Source organism: Vulpes vulpes, chromosome 13, assembly GCF_048418805.1.
Source record: "Vulpes vulpes isolate BD-2025 chromosome 13, VulVul3, whole genome shotgun sequence".
Lineage (NCBI taxonomy): Eukaryota > Metazoa > Chordata > Mammalia > Carnivora > Canidae > Vulpes > Vulpes vulpes.
This window is the reverse complement of record NC_132792.1, coordinates 139,868,846-139,891,116: the sequence shown is the minus strand read 5'-3', so window position 1 is coordinate 139,891,116 and position 22,271 is coordinate 139,868,846. Positions and strand designations below refer to the sequence as shown.

Here is a 22,271-nt window from a genome sequence, read left to right as displayed (position 1 = left end):
AACTCAACATCCTTTGAAAAAAAAAGTCTTTAGGTGTAGTGGTGAGGCAGGCCTCTGGCTCAAAAGAACTATAAGAGGAATGGCTTTTGATTTTACTGAAACAAGTGTACTGTAAAAACTAAAGTAATGACGGCATCCTGGAATCTGGGGTGCAGGGGAACCGGGGCTCTGAGTTCCATCGAGGGCCACGATCCCTTGTCCGTCTGCGGGATCTTTGAGGAACCTTACCCGTCTCCTCCCTGGGGGCAGACACCTTTAACTTTTTGCCCTCAGGTGCTGGCACGGAGGTTAGGAACGTGGAGGGCGTCTTCGGAAGAGACATAACCATCAAGGTCTCCCACCACTCTCTTTAGTCACTTGAAATATCGCTCCGGAAAGTCAACTTAGAAACAAGCCAGCGGTGTCCTCGCCTTTGGCAACGCTGCCGCACGTCCTGCAGCAAAAGGAGAGAGAGACCGACCGGGCGCCGCGTCACGGCCGAGGCTCCTAACTCCTCCAGCAGCGCGGCTTCCCGCGCGAGGAGCCCGCGCGCCCTCGGGTCACCTGACGCGGCGGGAGGGGGCGGGGCGCGCCGGAGCCCCGCCCCGGAAGGAGCCGCCCGCCCCGCCCCCCGGCGCGCGGGGCCCTGGGGCGCACCTCGGCCGAGGCCGCGCCGCCGCGGCACCGCAGGCGTGGGAAGCGCCCGTGTGTCGCCATAGAAACGCAGGACCCCGAGCTCTGGCGGCCCTCGCCGGGGGCTGTCTCCCGCGGTGCCGGCGGCGGAGGGAGACCGCGAGGCAGCCATCCCGGCCCTCGGGCATGCGGCGGTTTGACCCGCAGCGTAGGTTCGGCAGCAACGGAGAACACATATTTAATCGGGTCGCTCTCACAGCAGGAGCGCGGATGTGTCTGCACCGCGGCGCTCCCGCCCGCAGGTCGTGGCCAGTGCGCAGGCGCCAGCGGTGCCAGCCCCCCCCCCCCGCCCCCCGCGCGGCCCCCACCCGAGGCGCCGCCAGGTGGGAGCCAGCCTCCCCTAAGACCCCCGTGCTTGCATCGCTCTCTCCCACCTTGCTTTTTTGTTTTTCATATTTTCGTATTTTCCTAAAAGCCAAATGCAGGGCGAAACCACATAACCATAGGAACCCAGAGCCTATCGGTTGAGGCTTCCTCGCGGATGCTGCCCCTGACCCCGACCTTGCGATCGTCTTCCTCCGGCCTGACGCGCGACCCCGGCCCACCCCACCCGGCTGCACGCTCAAGGCATCCTTAGGTCGGCGTGGCTTTTTTTTTTTTTTGGCTGGAGGCTGGGAAGGAGATTGAGATTTGGGCGGAGCCGAGCCAAGCAAAAATGTTGGGGCTTCCTAAGAACCTGTTCTATTTTTTTTTTTAATAATAAATTTATTTTTTATTGGTGTTCAATTTGCCAACATACAGAATAACACCCAGTGCTCATCCCGTCAAGGACCCGTCCTCAGGAAAGAAGGGGATAAACGCATTCGCTTGGAGGATTCCCTTCCCTTATCGCCACCGGTGGTGGTTATCTATGAAGATGGAGCCTTGTGGGGGGGGGGCTCCGTGGCTCAGTGGTTGGGGGCCTGGTTTCTGCTCGGGTCATGACCTTGGGGTCCTGGGGTGGAGCTCCCAGAAGGCTCCCTACTCAGCGGGGAGCCTGCTTCTCCCTTGGCCTCTGCTTAGTGTCGCTGAAGAATGAAGGGATCCGTAAACGTTGTAAAGGAGACACGAATCTAGGCACTGCTCTGCTCGCTCTCAAAATTTCAAGAACTACACTTCCTTAGAATTCTAGCAATAATATAAATTCCCTAATACCGCTACCTTAAAAAAAAAACGAATGGGGTCTTTAATGCTAAATAGTACTGGTGGAATTCCAGTGTCTAAATGACTCTAGTCTGGCAAATACATTTTAGAAGGGAAAATAACTCGATCTACCGTCCTGTTCCTTAGTACCTAAGCACAGTGTCTGACCCAAACACCTTTGCTGAGTGGCGTTTGAAAATCAACTGGACAGTTCTGCTCCTGAGCTGATGGATTTAGTTTCTGGTTTTCAGGATAATTGCAATTAAAAATATGAGCAGAGTGTTGAAAATAAAAACAACAGTCTCAACCAGTGCCTGAGTGGCTCAGTCAGGTATGCATCCAGCTCTTGGTTTCAGCTCAGGTCATGGTTTTATGGATGGTTGGATGGAGCCCCTAGTGAGCTCTGCAGTCGGGGGGAGTCTGCTTTAAGATTCTCTCCTCTGTCCCTCCCCACACTCTCCCTCTAAAATAGATCTTTAAAACACAATCATACACACATTAGCTCAGTGGCTCCTTTTAATTCTCCCTAGTGAAACATCTTGGCTGTCTGAGTATTTTAGCCTTTAGCCCTATCCCATCTATTTTTCTCTCAATTTTCCAAGAATCACAATAGACACAGAGCACTCATAAATAGCACACATGTATTTCCCTCTAAGGACTGGCAAATAAACAAGGGCAAAAGCAATGCACAAGCAGGTGGAAGATCATTTTCTCCAGTTTGCTTTCCTCCTTCCTCACTTCCATTCTAGTTTGGAACCAAAACCAGAAGACTGAACTTCAGATATCCTAACATTCCAACGTTCAGCTTACACAGTTTATTAAGCTTTTGGGTACCGGCAGAACAAGGTAACTCCTTCATATTCTTAACCTAGTTTTTAAAAAGTAGGGCATTGATAGAACAGATGAGGACAAGTGAACAGATTCAAGAGATACATAAAGGTAAAAATCTGTAGAATGTGTGGTATGAAGAAAAAGGCGTCAAAAGTTACTTCTCATTTTCTATCCTGTGTATGGTGTGATTATATACACTGTTTAGCAAGCAAAGATCTACATTTAAGTTGTAGAAGTATGTGAAGCAGTAAGCACAAGAACAGAGGAGCACTTAAGAATATTACAGTAAGGCCATAGCTATTGAAGAATATAATTGCTACTCGGGGGAAACTCCTCTCATAATTTTGAAAGATCACAAGGGATCCCTAAGGTGGAGAGAAGTTAAGCATTATTGAGATCTTCAATGGAAAATATCATAGCAAAATCCAAAATGAGCAGGTAATAACTTTCCTAAATAAAAACCTCATAATAGTAAAAATCCCAGCTGTATACATATAACTAAACAAGGCTAACGAGCTTGTTGGCATGGACGAACTCCTGTGGCAGCTTAACATCACCCACTCAGCAGTGGGGTCCTCTGGCTTCGAGTGGACAGTATCTAAGAAGAGTTTCAGGGTGATCACCAAACATGCCCTGAGCTGGGGAAAAAAACACATGGAGTATGTTTGCGCCAATCCTCTTTTACCAATTCAAGGCTTTTGACAGAGAAAGAAAGAACAAGCTGGGGAGGGTCAGTAGGGGAGAGCCCTATGCAGGGCTCAATCTCATGGCCCTGAGATCATGACCTGAGCTGAAATCAAGAGTCTGGACGCCTAACTGACTGAGCTACCCAGCCAGCCCCTACCACATCAGTTTTTACGTGTGTGGGCACTTCCATATAACATGCATAGCTTCCTAAAGGAGTCTGAGTGGGAAGCAGGCCAGTGTTTACACTTAATGTAGTTAAAGAATGAAGGTATCAATAAATGTTGTGAAGGAGACAAAGAAATCTAGGCACTGCCCAGGGAAGCGCCTCTCCGGGGAAGAGTAACTTCTTGTGTTGCTTCCACAGAAGGACATTCCTAAAACTGAAATGATGCCTCAGCCTATCTTAGTTCTGTCATTATTAAGTACACTTCTTCTGATTCCACATGGGTATGCCTACAGGAAGAAATAGAATTTTGGTTTCGTTCACACAGCACACCTGGAATGTGGCGTTGATGCAGTCTAGAATAAATTCATCTTTCTCATCATAAAATGGGCTTCTACAAAGCAAATTCAGTCAGCAAGCGTGCCAACCTGAGTATGCCATTCTCTGTGTGACTTCTCAATCTATTTATAAACTGGTATTCCAGTTTTTTTCATCATATTCATGAACTTTTGTTCACTGGAGTCCAAATGCAAGCTGAGCCTAAAAGGTCAGGACCCTCAACTTGAGTAAATCATCAAGGAAAACTGCCACGCTGTGGCTTTGCCCGAGTAAGCCCAAAGAATACTCACTTGGTCCAAGAAACAGGGAGGGGCCCATCTTATTTCTGAAGCAATCTCCCCCTTCCCACTCCTCTGGCCCTGCAAAAGAGGTGGCTAGAGCTAGAGCATGGAAGAAGAGAGGACTTCCTGGCTATTAGAACGAGTATGCATCTACGCAAAGAATGTTGTGATGTCAAATCCTACTCATAATGGGTTCCTATTACGAGGAGATTCTTTGGAGGAAGGAAATCAATGTTTCTTGCGTCAAAATCAGTTTCCCCAAGTCGTATCTGAAAAGGCACATTTCTTGACCAACAGATTTTCTACCTCCCATTAGAAAACTAAGTCCGTGTCTACCCATTAGACAGGAGGGGAGGAGGTGGGTACATTTTTCAGAAATAGCCATTCACAAGTTTTAACAGGCAAACTGCAGAAGGAGTCAGGCAACAAATAATGACCACAATAATGAGAGGAGGCTCAAAGTATGAGTGTCACAACTGGCCTCTATCATTTATTAATTTGTAACATGGCTCCCTCTCCGTCATTCTGGATAAGAAAGTTTTTGTTACTTACCTTCTCTTTGGCTGTATTCAGCACATAAAGCTGCCTGACACTAAGATGAAAAACATCTGTAATTATGAAATACATAGATATTGAGTAAAATTAAAATGCTTTTAAAAACAAGAGACTAGGTTCTTTCCAAATATATTTATTTACCACATTCTTCACATATGCAATATTTTGCCATTTTCTACGTAGATTTTTAAGTTAATCTTAAGACAATGCATACTGAACAAAGTGAGAGTACCAGTGATTATACAAACAGGGCAGGGCGTTCAGGGGAGACTCCTGAGTAGAATTCAGGAAAAGAGCAGACACAAGTGACTTAGAAAAAAACATCTTTAATTATAGAAAAACTTTTAAAACAACCTCAGATTTCCATGATCTTTTGGCTGCACTCAGAACACGATGGATTTAAAGCGCAAGCTAGGTAAGTGTAAACATGGGAAGGAAGCTGTCACACTGGCCCAAATGGTAGAGCCACAGCTGGAGTTGGAGCTCTCATCTCACCCAAGAATTGGCACATGCGCACATGGGAATTCAAATTATATCCCTAACTGCTTGCATGCACAAACTGCCTCATGTCTCAGTTATTTAAAACAATAAGAAAACCTACCACGTCATTAAAACAAACGAACACCAAAAGCACAGTGGAGTATCTGCTAGCTTAAAGGTTAGCACTCCCTTGGGAAGGGCATATGGGCAGCAGAAATAGTGAATATAATGTTGAAATAAGGAAGAAGGCATTTAGAAAAAGGAATACAGAAGAGGCAGTTTTAGTTTTTAAACTGTATCACTTCTGAGATTAACCCTTTCTTTTTCTCAAATCCAAATTAGCTATTAAAAAGTCTTTATGCTTTACAGAAAAAAAAAACTTTATTAAGGGCTTTGAAGATTATATAGATTGAACATCAATAATGATAAAACTGTAAAATTGTACAAACAGGACATTAAATTTAGGATGAGAAAGAGCATGGGCAGACCAAGCAGGAAGGACTCCATTCTCCCTGTTTCAACCAGAGTTGAAGTTGTGTTTTACCTCCTTTATAAACTGGGTTCCAAAATTCTATTACCTAATAGAAATTTTAGTGATGTTCAAATACTCAAATGCTTATATCAGCTTTACTAATAATACTCATTTTATTCCTCAAAACCGTTATGTCCCAGTTTCAATTTTTGAGCCATAAACATAAAGCCTAGAGATAAGATACATAAAACAATATCCAAGACAGATCTTTCTGATAGTATATATGCACGTATATGTAAACTGTATTATATTAACTATATATATGTCACATAAAATTTTGCACAAGATTAGTAAGCGAGTCCATTACACGTTATTAACAAAAGAATGAACTATCTTCCATTAAGAATTTTGCCTTCCAAGATTATAAGCATTCTTTACACTGGCAAAAAGTAAGACTTCGTTAGTTTCCTTCCTCTCCATAAATTCTAAAATTTAACTGCAAGGTACACAGTAGTTCTAAGAGTTAAATACCTAGGTGAAAGCAGAGATGCTTTTCTTTTTAGAAGCTTACCTTTATGCTAAACAGATAAAGAAGAAACTAATTTTGGAGGTGGAAACATGAGTGCCTTTAAAACTCTTGTTAAATTCTTGTCGGTTCCATTATGGGAGTGCTTACTGTATCCGTCAAAGTAGGACGGGGATTCACATCATACAGAGTCTATTTAAAAGCACATATTCTCCGGAAATGTGCAGCATTTGAAAACATTCGCATTTTTAAAAGATTCCAACGAGATGATGAGGATACAGGTTTAGAATTTATGGAAGGTAAGAAGATAATGAGGCCCATTTTCTGCCAGGGCTAGTGTTTTGCAACAACCCTATGAGGTAGCTCTTGCCCCCATTTTACAGATGAGGAAAACTGTGGCTCTGATAAATGAAGCAACTGTGCCCACTGTCACACTGCCAGTAGGATGGGGCTATCTTTGTCAAACATTGCATTCCTTTTTGCTGCACCAGTGGTTTTCTAACTGGATATTTGGGGGTAGGAGACAATGGGTGTCCCAAACAACAGGACTCCAGCCCTGCATCCCAGTCTCAACCAGCGGCAGCTATATTTTATCTGTTTTGCATGCTAGGATGCTAGGATTAAGTGTAACAATTTTTTTAATGGTTTCATAACTGAAACATAGTACATCAGGCCACTGGTTACTACAGTTATGTTCCTTTACTTTCATTATTTTTCCCCATACAAAACAATGAACTGGACTTAAAATTACTCATGATCACACAAAACAAACATATCTTTTTGCGTAAAAGATCTCAATTCATAAAGTGTATATCTTTTGGGGCTGCATAACCCACATGACCAACCTTATACATAACGTTCTGTTAGGTTTTCAGGATTCCATTCTTCAGGCAAGTATAATTTTAAAATTCATTGGAAACTGCCTACACTAAATAAATGACTTGTACAACATAATCTGCATTTGCAATTAGAGAATATTTACACAATGTACCTTCTTTACCTGCCAACGTCCCTCACTCTTACCCTACAAACTGAAAGGAAAAAAACATTTTCCGCACTCCTCATGCTTCCAAAAGCAAAAAGTAGTTACTGAAAGGTTAAAAGGAGCCTCAATTTTCTAATTATTAATTCTAACATAAAGCAAGCAACTTCCCTTAGGCAGGAGATTAAGCCACCAAAAACAAACATACCACTCCCTTTTCCTTCACTATCCAGGACTGAGAATGAAAGCATCTAACCGATTTATAACAAAACTTGAGATTTAACCGTTGTCCTAGAGAAAATACCCACAATAAAGGCTACTATCATTAATAGTTCTTGTAGGAAAGAAGTTTTAAACTCTTTCCTTTTCAAAAGGAACAAAGTATCCTCCTGTAACTAATTTTCACCCCTATTAGCAAAAGAGGAAAAATCAATAAATCTTCCTGAAACACATCAGAAGTTTTAATTTATTTAGGAGTGCAGGTAGTGGTTCAAATAAACAGACTTTTGCCAAGAGCAGCTAACAGTAAGCCCATGGCTATCAAACTAGTTTCTCAAAAGTAGCTACTACTCCAAGCGTTTTGTGAACATTTCTTAGGGCAGTCTTACCTGTTCTAAAGAGTCTTTAGTTTTAAACATATTTTTTGTTGTCACCTCAAGGTCTTGGGCAGAAAAATAAAATCACTAATAAAGGGAAGATGAGAGCTGGAAACAAAAAGCGTTCAATCCAATAAATATAATATTCAGAATCAGTACAGAGCAACAAAGTGAATAAGCAATGAGAATGTTACATTTACAGCTGAATTTCAACAGAAATACAGATCTAAGAGTTCCATTCTCTGCCTTCATTTGATGACTTACTCATACACAAGGCTTAGACCAATCTGATTTTCTTAACTCCCTCATTATATTTAAAATGTAGTTATAAATTCAAGTGACTCATTTTAATTTTTCATAAAAATCCCAGAGATTAAAAGGTTTATTAAAGCAGTCTTGTTTGGAGGTGATGGCCCCATCACAATTATGTCACCACCATACAATTACTGCTTGGGAACATGTGAACTACTTTTTAAAAAATGTCCTGATAACACGCACATTTGTCTGTTAAAACTGGATTAGATCTCTGAAAGCTGCATAAACTCATCTGGATCAGAGGTACTGGAATAAAACAGGTAAAGAGGCTGGGTACTTGTCCAAATTAAGTTGCTCATACTAAAAACTCCATTCACCTTCTTCTGACACTCAAACTGACTTTAAAAGAATCCCAAAGAGATGTCCCAAAACTTTTTGGATAGGAAGTAAGGCTATTAGAATACCAACACAGCTTCTCAAGTTGGCTACTCCAAATAAAAATCATCTTTTGGGTAATTCTTTAAGTCTCATTTCTTTGAGCAGAAGATTCAGCCACTTTCATATCCCATTCCAAATACTTGGTCTTTACAAACAATTAATCATTCCTCAAACATATAAACAAAATAATTCCTGCACACCACACTGTATTAGCAATGGGCATCTTATAACATAGAAACATCACATAATAGAGTACATTTTCTTGAAAATGATTAATTCGTTTCATCTAAAGTATACTACCATTGAAAGTGTAATAATAGAGCAGTGCAGAAGCCAGCTTCTGTATCTTTAAAAATCACTTTAATATTAATGGAGGTGACTAATACTTATATGTTACAGACTTACTAGTCTGCAAAATATTGCAAGTCAGTATTTAACAAAGAAAGGGTACTGCATAACTTCCCAAAAGTTATTAAAGTTTAAATTTAAAAATGTTGCCTTCCACAGAGGTTCCAAGATAAAATAATTTAAACACATGATTGACTCAGCAAATCTTTTTTAAAAATTATTTTGGAAGTTATAAAAGGAACTGTCTTTTTTTTTGTCTGGTGCCACTTCTTTCTTTTTCCCTTCCTACTTCTGTTCCCTCAATATGTAATATTTTGGATGTAAACTCAAGGTGAAAGGTGTAATTCTGCTTCACAGAAACCATGACCTATACTTCATAAAGAAAAGGTAAAAACTGAGTAGAACTGAACTTTTCTCAAAAGAAAAATACAATTAGAATGTATAACAAGATTATCTTTGGAAACTAGAGGTTTTTGCTCTACTAGAAATAGCAAAACGTTCCACCTTATTTCTTTCCCTAAGTACACAGCTAATTAGCATACATTCCAACAGTGTGCCTGAAAAAAATTTCTAAAGCCCAAAATATTTGAATGATTTCTTCCTAAGTGTTTTGGCTAACTCAGTGGCTAAGGAAACATGATGTTTAGTCTCGATGTTTAGATGGAGTCAAAAAACAGAAACCGAGCAAAACTGTCATTATGTCAGCTACAAGTCTCCCTTCTCCCAAAAAGGCAAAAATGAAAAAAAAAAAAAAAAAGTACTGCTTTAAGTGCACAAGATTCCAGTAAACTCCCAACATCTCAGCTGACCTAGGAGTAGAGCGAGCCATCCATAAGTGTGGAGTGATCCAAATACCACAGATAACTTCAGGAACAGCTGGAAACGGATGCTGGCCCCAGATCACGAAGAGAAGCCATCTTCAATGTCAAGGAATGAATCAGAGTCCAAGCTTCTAAAACACATAACGACAAGTCCAGGAACGTGGCCGGATATAATCCAGAAATGTGGGCTTCGATGGGGAAAAAAAAGAAAGGAAGAGTAGTTTATTTGCACGCACCAAGTGCACAAGGCGTCGGAGTGGGAAGGGGGTGCACACCTACAATTCCTCCCAGCATTTCTGTAACTTAGGCTATAAGCAGGCTCACTAATTTGAAAGACGTTCATTATGTTTATCTACAGCATGGGTTATATTGATTTAGAAGTTTTACACAAAGCTTTTCAAGTCCAGTACACTCTATCAATTACATGGACTTCTGACCAAATTCCAAGCAGGCACTACCTCTTCTGTATCTTGCAGAAACCTATTAGTGGCCTAAAATCTAATTTGTGATAGGTAAGGATATAAGATATATATACAAATTACTGTAATAAAAAGTTTAAAATTACTAAATTATCTACCTGAGAACAGATGAAGCATTATGAAAGTTCAGAAATAGGAAAAGACTGAAGCAAGAATTTGAAAAAGCTGGAAGATGTTGCATCCAAAGTGGTTTCTGAGAAAATAAAATCTGGCAGGTGGAATCAGGGTGCAGAGGGCAGCATCACCAGACAGACCAAACCCACTGGTTCAGATGCACAAAGGGCATAAGTAAGAAATAAGGAGGGGGGCATGAGGGCAGCATAAGAAAAACAGGACAGACAGGAGGAAAAGCTTTGGGAGAGAAACTGATTAATTTGATTACAGGCATCTTCAGTTACAGGTACCTATGAGAAATACTCAGGCAGATGTATCAAGAAGGCACCCCCTAACTATTTGCGAGTTATCCATATGCAGCTATAAAAGTAAAAGATTTAAAAATGAGACTCTTACATAATTACAAACAACAACAAAAAAGAATCAAGGGGAATGGAATCCTAGGCATATGAGTATAGCAGGACATTTTTGCAGAGTTTATTGCTCTGGGAAGGAAGAGGTGAGAGATGTATATATGTAGGTGGTGGCAGGGGGGATACGCAGTGCTACTGAGAAGACCCTGCAGAACACCTACATTTTCAGGACATAGAAAGGAAGTTAGAAGATGCTAAAGAAAAAGCAGTGAAGTAGGGTAGGTGGGCAGGGGGAGGGGATGAGAGAGAAAACCAAGAACTAGAAGCTAGAAGCATTCAATGTACATAAAACTCTCAAAGACTCTCAAAGAAAATGAGCTAATCCTTTTATTCCTCATTTTCCATCCCCTTAACATTAATTCAGCATCATCTGCACTACTCTTCTCTTTAAGGGTTGCCTACCAACCCTCATGATTGGGGACACTCCAGTCCGCCTGAGGACTCACATTTTTTAGAGGACAGTGTTGCCGTGCGTACCACTCTTGGGAATAAAAGCACAGGATGACTCCATGGCCGGCAAAAAGAGAAGTCCACATCATAACATTCCAAATAGGCCTTTTCCGACTATCATTGACAATGAAGTTGAAAGCCACTGAAATTAGAATGATAAAAAATATATACTTATCAAAACATCCACCAGGAAACAGGGGGCCTCCAATTATGTGCTGTAATCATGTAAGTATCACAATGACCATCAACTGTGGATACACAAGTTTTATTCTGGCTATTGGTTCTGCAAGTAAAACTGAAGCTTCAGTGTTAGAATTTATTAATCAGTAATTAGCTGGAAATTAGAGACTATTCAGAACAGGTGAAAATACATTTCATGGAATCATTCATATTTTAACTTGTCCCTCCCTCCACCCACCCAAAGAAGGGTCCACATTATTCAGGGGTGAAACAGAGTTTATGCAGACGTTGTTTATAGTCCTCCAGGAAGACATTAGTCTTCAAGAGGCTATTTAAGTTCACTTCTCTACTTCAAAGGGTGAGCATCCTGCGACAGTGTATTTCATAACTCAAAATCAATGCTAACTGTCTGATGAACACTGCCTTGAAATGGTATTGCTATGATCTAGTTTTCTACCCTTAGACTTTACTTCCTAAATTTCTCTTTTAGCTTGATACTCACTACTCCCAGCGTGCCAAGATACTTACTTCCAAAGAACATGAACAGCACGAAAAGCACTGGATAGAAAAAGTTCAAGCAAACAGCCAGGGCATACTCATGCACTACAGCAGACACAGCAAAGACAGCTAACATGGCAGCCGATTTGAATCTCTTAGTGAAAAACTAGGGTAAAAGGAGAATATGAAAAAGTAATTAAGCTCAAACTATATACAGCTGACCCTTGAACAACATGGGTTTGAACTGCTGGGTCCTCTTATTCAATTAATACACCATAGTACAGATGTTATTTCCTTAAGATATCCTTTTTATTCCTTATGATATTCTTAATAACACTTTCTTTTCTCTAGTTTACTTTATTGTAATAATACAGCATATAATTCCTATAACATACAAAATGCATGTTAACCAACTATTTATGTTATCAGTAAGGTTCCCAGTCAATAACAAATGATTAGTAGTTAAGCTTCAAGGGAGTCAAAAAATTATATGCAGATTTTTGTGTGGGAGGATCAGCACCCCTATCCACCTTGTTCAAGAGTCAAATTACAAGACTTATAATTATCACATGCTAAAGGCATCTATTTAATTATATCTATATTTGACTTTTCCAATCTATTCCTTGGATTAATCCAAATGTAGTGAATAATTACAATAAATATCTATGCTTTAAAATCCTTATTTAAAAAAAAATCCTTATTTTACTAAAATGAGGCACTGTCAAAACCATTAATGTTGAAAGAAATAGGCCTATTTAGGGCAGCCGGGGTAGCTCAACAGTTTAGCACCGCCTTCAGCCCAGGGCATGATCCTGGAGACCCGGGATCGAGTCCCACATCGGGCTCCCAGCATGGAGCCTGCTTCTCTCTCTGCCTGTGTCTCTACCTCTCTGTCTCTGTTTTTCATGAATAAATAAATAAAATCTTAAAAAAAAAAAAGAACTGGGCATATTTTAAAAAACATATTTGCAACCTGTATTTGTAAGTCACTACAGTGGACAAAACATAATTTTTATATATAAATGGACATTCAACCTTTAGAGTAACATTGTATGGTAGGTAAGGTAGGCGTCCTCTCCATTTTCACTATGATTTAGAAAGAAATGCCATGCTTTGTCCATAAGTGACACTACACTTATGAATGAAAGAACACTTGACTATAGTGCTATTTGTACTATGACCTGCTGTCACTTAGCCAAATAGTGACTTACTTACTAAAATCTGCAATCCAGAGATACCAGGGATAATCAATCATGACATTCAAGATTACATTTCATCAGTCTAAATACATTCTAAAGAATATCCCAAAGACACATATCATCAATTGAAGAGAAATAAATCCAACATAAATGTTTCCCTACATTAGCAAGAAAACAAAAAATGAAAAAATAAAATAAAAGTTAGAGGGAGCTTAATTGTTGGCAATGAGATTCATAAGAAATGATCCATTATTGGTGGATCATTTCAACTTCTCTAAATGCCTCAATGCATTCTTACTTCAAAATCATGTAAAACAAAACCCAGAGCAAAACCATGGTATTAGATCTAGTTAATTGTACATACTGGTCTCTAAGCAGTATTGTTCAAAGCATAAGGTTTCTTGAATATAAATGGCCCACAGAGAAGTAAAGACCACTTCTAGATGATAATAATACTTTCTGGAAAAGAATCTCCCATTTCTTAAACATCAACTAAACCTTGCTGCTTACCCAGAGAAAGTCCTTGTAAGCATAGTAATACAGCCAGTCATGAACCACCACGTTCCAGGTCCTGTAATAATTAGAGTATGACGTAGAGTTCCACCAATCCTGAAGAAAAAAAACCAAAGGTTTAAAACTACAGATACATATACATACACATATACACAGAGAACCAAAGCAAAATCCCCTGCATATTCCTAAAGAACAAATACATACAACATAATATCCAGAGTGTGTTATTATGATAATTTGTTAGTCCATACACTAACGTCAGAAAAATCTTGAAAGGCATTTTGTTCACTAGTGCTCAATATATGACATTAATTTTAATTCTTTTTTTTTTTTTTAAGATTTTATTTATTTCTTCATGAGAGACACAGAGAGAGAGGCAGAGACATAGGCAGAAGGAGAAGGAGACTCTCTTCAGGAAGCCCGAGGCGGGACTTGATCCCCAGACCCCAGGATCACGCCCTGAGTCAAAAGCAGACATTCAACCACTGAGCCACCCAGACGTCCCTAATTTTAGTTCTATAAAGTCCCTAACTTCATTTTGTCTCATTATCAAAAGAGTTATGACAGAAGATACAGAACATATAGAGTCATTATATATAAGGTTCATCTAAATAGCAATCAGTAAATCTCCTTACCTGGCTAAAACGCTAAAACACAGGGAGAGAATTCTATGGTCCTATAGACTTAGTGTGATAGCCCAAGGAGCTATCCCGCTGGTACCATAATGACAAAATTTACATTGTACAAGGAGACAATGGTTACCTGTAATATCTTTCTCCCTACTTTAAGATCAGATCAATGGGATCAAGAGAGTGCAACCCACAACCCCGTTTCTTTGAGAAAGAAGTAGAAGGCTTTGGGTGTTGCCAGAACTACCACAAACAAAACTCTAGTGGGCTTTAGGCAGGATCATAGAACACCGTCAACACCCTGGCTCTTGTCTAGAACTTAATTTCAACTTTGTCAAGTGTGAGAATACTATTTTAAATGTAACTAATGCCTTTCAAAAATAAAGGAGGGAAAAGTTATTTCCTTTAGGAACTATTCAATAGTCTTTTTTTAAAAAGATTTTATTTATTATTTGAGAGAGAAAGAGACCACAAGCAGGCAGAGCAACAGGCGGAGGGAGAAGGCAAAGCAGGCTGCCCACTATGCAGAGAGCCCAACACGGGGGCTCAATCCCAGGACCCCAGAATCATGACCTGAACCAAAGGCAGACGTTTTACCCAACTGAACCACTCAGGTGCCTCTATGTAACAGTCTTAAATGATTTACTAAGATCACTCCTACAACACCAGACCGCCAATTTCAAATGAACAATCAGCAAAGTTTCATGATGCTCTCTGGACACATGCTCTCCCCACCAACACAGCATCTAGTAGAAACCACATGCTTTATTAAGGGAGCAGATATTAGAGGTAGAAAATAAGGCTGTGAAGCTGTGGCTAAGAATATCGACACCAAAATCTGACTTAAAAAAAAAAAAAAAAAAAGAATCTCAGACTTAATGTTGGTAAAACTTATGGAAAAAGAACCTCACAATGTTTATGTTAAAAAGCTAGTAGCCAAAAAAAAAAAAATTAAAAAAAATAAAAATAATAAAAAAAAAAAAAGCTAGTAGCCAACACCACTCAAATACTTAACAATGAGGACATAAGTGCATAAGTAAAATGTGAAAAGAAAGAGGGATCCAAGGATACATTACCTTATAAAACATCCTGTCACCAAACCGTAACATCTCAGCAAAGGCATTGAGCCAGCAGTGCAAAAAGGCAAAAAACATTAGGAACAGCATCAGCACACCTAAAAATAAGATTAACAAAACTAGGAGTTTTTCCAAATAGCCCACATACCAAGCAATTAATTTTATGTCATCATTTGCTTAGCTGGATTTATTCTGTGAAATAGAAGTTATTGTTCCAGCTTATTTGTTCAAGAGATGACACCATGTTCTTTTGAAAGTTATTTTAGTTTTGGAAAGCACTAACATCCAAGTGGGTTTTATAGGTAACAAATGACCCAGCCCATTTTTAATAGAATTGCCTAGATGTATCGCATAACTTGGTTCCCAAGTCCCTTTAAAACTAGCCCTCATGCATTCTTTTAAACCAGTTGCTTAAAGCTGTGGAAGATTTTGCCCCTTACAGAACATCTGACAATTCTGGAGACATTTTTTGTTGTCACAGCTCAAGGGGTAAGGGTTGTACTACTGGTATTTAGTTTTTAGAGGCAAGATTTCGCTAAATATCCTATAATACAGATAAAAGCCCCCAAAACAGTTATCCAGCCCAAAATGTCCATAGTGACAAGGCTAACTTATCTTTGACTTTATGCCCAGTACTGTAAACATCATCCATGACTTGACTTCTGCCACTCTAAAATATTCTATGCCTTTGCTTCCATCCCACTACCTAGAAAGCATGTTTCCACTCACTCCTTCTCTGCCAAACACCTATTTTTCAATACCCAAGATTAAATGTCATGTCCAATATAATACAAAGTTCATCAGCACTTTGTCCTACTTAAGTAGTGTATATTGTACTATATTGTAAAATATCCATTTTTACGCATAACCCTTTCATTCACCTGCTTATTCAAAAAAATAGAAAAAAAATATTTATGGAACATCTACTATGTATTAGACAATACTGGAAAAACTATGGCTGGCAGGCTGTAAGACACAATCTTTGATCTCAAGGAATTTGCATCCTATTGAGGAAGATATGCATTTGATACATATTCAGTTAGAGGAACAGATAAAATAATTTATTGGAGTAAATCTTGGGGAAGGGCAGGGAGGGTAACCTATGAGTCTGGGAGAGAGGTTATAGGAAGAAAGAAGGTAATAGAAACCATGATCAACATTTGACAGGCAAAGAAAAAAGTAAGTAAAGGAAACTAAATATAATTAAACTACAAGCCTCCAGAGAGTAAAGAGCATATATGTCCTATTCACTGCTACGTCCTCAGTTCCTGGCACATAATAGGTACTCATGTATCTCTAGAAAACAGTAAACGGAATGAATGAAGTTAGGAGATAGAGGTATGGCCAAAAAGGAGAATGAGTAGCAAGACAAGATTTCAAAATGTGGTCAACGGCATCCAGACAATGCTTTGTGGAGGTGAAACAGAATAAGGGCTAATCTATCTACTGGATTTAAAATCAGGAGGTTATGAGTGAATTCAGTAAGGGCCACAACAGTGTCCTGGTCAGATTAGAAGTAAAATTACAATGAACTGAATAGTGAACAGGAAGATCAGGCATGAATATGGACTATCTATAGTCACAGAAAGCAAAACTTGAGTGAAAGAAGACAAACAGAAAGATGGGGCTGAAACTACAAGTATACTCACTTATGAAGTAGATGGAAAGAAGCTGAGATGAGTAAAGATGTACAGATGACTTCAGAGCAAAAAGCAGGAAAATCAAAGGTGTGCATATGCAACAGCTCTCTTTTTCCTTACAACTTCATGAATGGCCAAATGAACCAGTACCCATGTTACCTGGCAAGATGGAGTTAAATACACAAAGGACCAGAACGCGAGCGCTGAAGGGCTCCTGTTTGATATTCCGAAACAAGGGGGCGCAGAGCCTTTCAAAGATGTAGTACACATAAAAAAAGCAACCAAAAACCTGAAATGGAACAGAGATATAATTATCATAGTGATGGCTTAATACAAGAAAAGATGGTGACTGTTCTTCCTTCAAAAGTAGATATGTGACCCTTAGACTAACATTCACATTGGTATTCTCTTGAACACTAGCACAACAGTGCCAAACCACAATCCCTCAGAGGTATTACACCAGCCTTGTTTCTAGCATACCTTTCCCCAGCCCTTTACCAACTGGCATACCAAAAAATCAGACTCTTGGAACCTCCCTTTCCTGCTACAGGAAACCCAGGATAAAAGAACTTATTTCATAAATGAGTATTCAATTTTAAAAAAGGGATCTTCTGGAATTTCTGAATCTGATGGAGCAGGGCTAGGGGGGAAGATGGGGAACATGTCAGACCATACCCATACATATATATTCCAAAATAAAAAACTGTAAGAAGAGGCAGAAATTAATGTAGAGGTCTACTACAGTAACCAAATGGAATGACTTTAATTAAATTCTTCTACTGAAGGAAATTACTTTTGATGTTGGCAAGACAAATAGCATTTACTGTACTGGTAAATAGTTTAAGATTTCAGAAAAAGGTCTAAAGTCCCCAGCAGACATGGATTTACCAACACTTTCAATAGATTAAATTATTATTGTAAATTTGAATCCACATGTCCCACTCATCAACAAACCTTAAGTGATTAAAGAAAAAATTCACCTGTAAAAACTGCATAGCAACATAACCCCATCTTACACTGGGAGTCCTAAAAAGGAAAAAACAAAATAAGTTTTCTAAATAAAGTAACTGAACTTTAATAAAGAGCCTCAAAGTACTTTCCCACCCAGAATACCACTTTTGGCAATATGGAATGCCTGTATAATTCTGTCAACAATTCCCGTAATCAAATTGGATTGCTAGCATCACCATTTGGGGCTTCCCAGGGCCAGCAAGAAAGTTAAAACTCATTTTATATTCTTTGTAACCCTACATAAACTGGAGCCTGACTACCTATCCCACTTCACTCATGCTATACTCGCCACATTTCCACCCCATAGTACAATTACCTGGGATAGTTGTCACGGTAGATGAGGGTCGGAGCAAAGAGGAAGTACAAGTACTGATTGACTGTGGGTACTGGAACAGTCTCTGGAAAAGGAAAACTCTGGTTATATCAGATACTCTTCTGATATTTCTCCTGGCAAAACTAAAAGGCAGAAATAAGAAAGCACACAATAGTGAAGAATAAAATGACCTCTCTTAGCTCATGTCATTTCTTCCTGATCTCCCAAAGTGACTTCTTCTTATATTTATTCAATATTACCAGTCTCTCTAAACGAAGTTAATCCTGTGACTTAGAAATACCTCCCAGGGTCTGAAGTAGCAACTCAAAGAGTAAGCACACATGGGTATAATGAGTAACATTCTATAAAAATAAGACAAAGTTGAAGACTCTGGTGATCAGTATTTGTAAATGGTAGATACAAAAGCAAAAGAGGAACAATCAGGGAACACAGATAGTTTTCCAAATCAATATGGATCCTATATATTCAAAATCAAACACAATGTCTATAGAATGTAAAATGCCATCCCCCTAAATACCAAAGGTTGAAATACTCTATTGAATAATCCTTGACCTAACAAAATTACATACTTGATTTCTCCTTAGCTGAATTTAGTACCCGAGGCACATTCTCTCTGACAAATGAATGGGCCTTCATTATGAAACGAATCTACAAAAGGAGGGGGGAAAAAAAGATGAATTTTCCACCATTGTCTTGTCTCCTATAAGCAACCCCAGAACAGCACTAGATTAAATCATACAAAGAACTTCCTAATTTTGCATATACCAACTCAAGTTCACGTTTATGGAATAAGGCAAATGAAAAACAAACTGTAAAGAAGGACATGTTATTATTCAAATTATTTTGCATCTAACAGCATTATGTATTATAGGTATATTACAGTAAAAAAATTAAAAACCTGTTCAAAGAAAATCTCCTGAAACATTCCTTCCCATTAGTCACACAGAGCATTAACAGCCAGTGTAAGTCAGAAAATTCCGAAGGGTGTATAAACAAGTCTTTACTCAGATGCGAAGAGTTTATACGACAAACCAATCAATCTGATACCTCAAAGGTAGAATTTTTAATTACAAAATTATTTTATAATTTAAATGACTTCTACAAAGCATTCAAGAACAAGATCTGAATTATTCCTAAACAACTCAATATACTTTCATTACCAAGACTCAGAACACTGAAGCTAGTATGAATTTTAAGACATGAGATGACTGAGTTTAACACTTTAATTTTATAAGTAATAGCACAATCTATCAAGCTAATACAACTAAAACTAATAGAATATCAGTATTATTATTTTAACTAAACATAGCATGGTACTGGGCAACACTCAAAACCTTACCTGTTCAAGTATAACAATGCACCGGGAAGCTGGTGGTAATGTATATGCTAAGACAACATATGTTGGTCCCAAACCTAGAACTCCAATCTGAAAGACCATGAAAAGGAAGCAATGGAATAGAGAATGGACCACTGGATGAGAACTCTTGCTGTAGCCTCTGGCCCAACGTTGAAAGAGGAAATACGGAACGGCAAGTGTACTCAAGAACATGGCCCACCATGTCCACATAGCAACTGGAAGTTTGCCAAAAGCATAAGACATGAGATTGAACTCAAGCACCAGCCTAGGGAGAAAAAGCACAGAGAAAGAGCACAGAAGTGAATTTTTAATAGGCATTGACTCAAAGAACTCAAAACTTTCAGACATCAAACTCTCAACCTTAGGAAACACAACACGATATTAATCTGTTATGGTCATGAGGGTAATAGTTGTGCAAGAGGCGAGGTGCTTCTAGGCCTCTGCTTCACAATATATCCCAACAGTAAATCTAAAAGCCCCTAAGATAATAATCTTTGACCATAAAATACCCAAGATAACCTAAAATAACAAAACTTTAAACTTCACAGTGATTAGATTCTAACATTAATTTTAAGCTCTAAGATATTCTAAAGTTAAAGTTACATAAAGTATTCAGGGACACCTGGGTGGCTCAGTGGTTGAGCGTCTGCCTTTGGCTCGGGGCATGAGCCCAGAGTCCCAGGATCGAGTCCCACATCCAGCTCTCTGCATGGAGCCTGCTTCTCCCTCTGTCTGTCTCTGCCTCTCTCTCTGTGTGTCTCTCATGAATACACAAAATCTTAAAAAAAAAAAAAAAAAATACAGGGCAGCCTGGGTGGCTCAGTGGTTTAGTGCCCGCTTTCAGTCCAGGGCCTGATCCTGAGACCTGGGATCGAGTCCCACATCAGGCTCCTTGCATGGAGCCTGCTTCTCCCTCTGCCTGTGTCTCTGCCTCTCTCTCTCTGTCTCTCATGAATAAATAAAATCTTTTTTAAAAAAATACATAAAGTATTCAAATTACAATAACTATTATGTCCAAAAGATGATTTTTCAAAAGTAAATAGGCATAATTCAAAAATCTATTAATATACTATCATACCATTATCTCAAAATGTAATTTTCTAATAATGCACGTAATTCAATGTATGATTACCACACTGTCATTTTTAAAGTTACAATTTCATTTTTATATTAAAAAGAAAAGTGCCCCTGAGTGGCTCAGTCATCTGGGTGTCTGATGCTTTTGGCTCAGGTCATGATCTTGGGGTCCTGGGATTAGCCCCAAGTCAGACTCCCAAGTCAGTGGGAAATCTGTTTGAGATTCTCTCTCTCCCCTGCCCCATCCCTCACTCATGCACACCCAGAGCGCTCTCTCTAAAAAATCAATCTTCTAAAAAAGTTTTTCAAGCATTAAATTCCAATAAATTACTTATTTCTGGTAACAACCTGAAATGCATACCATAGTAGGAAAATTGATAAATCATATATACAAAATTCTTTAGGAAAGTTACCTAGAAACTACTAAAATAGATGATTTTTAAAACAAAAGTAATAAAACTTCTAATACTCCTTTTAGTTGTGCTTTTTGGGAGAGAGAGGAATCTCACCCTCCAATCTGCTGCTTTGGGATTTTCTGAATCAAATTTACCCAAATCACCAAAATTGACCAAAATTAAAATACAGTGAAAACTCCCAACATCATGCATCAACTAGCCAAACATTCTATTTCCTGTCTTACCTTCCTTCATCAATGTAATCTACTACAAGTGTGCTGAGGATAAAGAGAATGAGGAGGGCAATAAACATGTGATATATTGTTCTGATGTGGTCCACCTCAAACAGCTCACTGTAAATGCAGTTCAAACAAATAAAATTAATTATCTATATTTAATTTTAAAACACCATATATAAGACTTTAAGGCAGTTCAGCAGATACTAAATCCACTCTCAAATAGTAATTATAAGTAAACATCTCTAACAGTAATCACAGAATGTTAAACTTCTGAAACCCCTCCCCCCACTCACACAAGCAGGCACATGCTCTCTAAGCTTTGAAAAAAAGTTTTGTAATTGAAGTATACTATAATTTTTTTCATAAAGTACAATTCTATCATTAAAATCTTAATTATAATTTTCAAAATATTTTTTTCCCTTTTATATGAAAAGCCTGTGTTTCCCCACAGATACAGATTTTAAAAGTTAAATTTCAGGGTGCCTGAGTGGCTCAGTCTGTTGGGTGCATCTAGATGTCTTTGGCTCAGGTCATGATCCTGGGGTCCTGGGATGGAGTCCTCCAACAGGCTTCCTGCTCAGTGAAGAGCCTGTTTCCTCCCTCTGCCTGCTGCTCCCCCCACTTGTGTTCTCTGTCACTCTCTCTGACAAATAAATAAAATCTTTTTTTTTAATAAAAGAAAAATAAATAAAAGTTAGATTTCTTCAAACAATAGTGTGGCAAAACACTAAAACTGTATTCTACATATTGTAACATGTTTAGAAAACTGTGGCCTTCTCATTAAATATAAATCAAGTTGGCTCAGTGAATTTTGATAAATATAAGGTGTATTTTTTTAAAAAGCAGATTAAAATATTTGAGATAGGTCATCTGAAATAATTGGGCTGGTGAAAACTATCCTAATGCAGATCAAATTACTGCAGTATTCTAATGAATGACTGAGCAAATAAATGATCTACTCAAGAACATTACAAAAGAAATATTCATTACCTACCCAAAGCACACCTTTTTCAGTTCACAAATGAGATCATAATTAATTTACATTGCCTAAGTTTTTTCATAGAATTCATACAATCTAAAATAAGTAAATCTGAGAAAA

At 38.8% G+C, this 22,271-nt stretch overlaps 2 protein-coding genes across 9 annotated transcripts in view; both read right to left on the bottom strand.

The window, feature by feature from the left end:
- The window catches only part of AXDND1 (axonemal dynein light chain domain containing 1), an 89,425-nt gene extending 84,722 nt beyond the window's left edge, over positions 1-4,703 (bottom strand). For 6 of the 7 annotated variants that reach the window (XR_011996356.1, XM_072733126.1, XM_072733129.1 and 3 more), the window contains exon 1: positions 229-447. Coding sequence is in view for 6 of the 7 variants with exons in the window: in XM_072733126.1 (XP_072589227.1) it covers positions 229-328 (100 nt within the window). In the remaining variant the exon portion in view is untranslated. Of the gene's footprint in view, positions 1-228; positions 448-4,647 lie in introns of those variants that run through there. The other variant, XM_072733127.1, reaches the window with a different exon arrangement.
- Positions 4,704-4,767: 64 nt separating this feature from the next.
- Positions 4,768-22,271, bottom strand: part of SOAT1 (sterol O-acyltransferase 1) — a 74,899-nt gene continuing 57,395 nt past the window's right edge. For both annotated transcript variants that reach the window (XM_026001219.2, XM_072733133.1), the window contains exons 6-16: positions 21,179-21,286; positions 19,444-19,726; positions 18,674-18,752; positions 18,087-18,168; positions 17,740-17,785; positions 16,919-17,048; positions 15,120-15,217; positions 13,412-13,510; positions 11,733-11,868; positions 11,021-11,166; positions 4,768-9,756 (exon numbers count right to left, since the gene is read on the bottom strand). In XM_026001219.2, the coding sequence (XP_025857004.1) occupies positions 9,700-9,756; positions 11,021-11,166; positions 11,733-11,868; positions 13,412-13,510; positions 15,120-15,217; positions 16,919-17,048; positions 17,740-17,785; positions 18,087-18,168; positions 18,674-18,752; positions 19,444-19,726; positions 21,179-21,286 (1,264 nt within the window). In that variant the 3' untranslated portion in view covers positions 4,768-9,699. The remainder of the gene's footprint in view (positions 9,757-11,020; positions 11,167-11,732; positions 11,869-13,411; positions 13,511-15,119; positions 15,218-16,918; positions 17,049-17,739; positions 17,786-18,086; positions 18,169-18,673; positions 18,753-19,443; positions 19,727-21,178; positions 21,287-22,271) is intronic.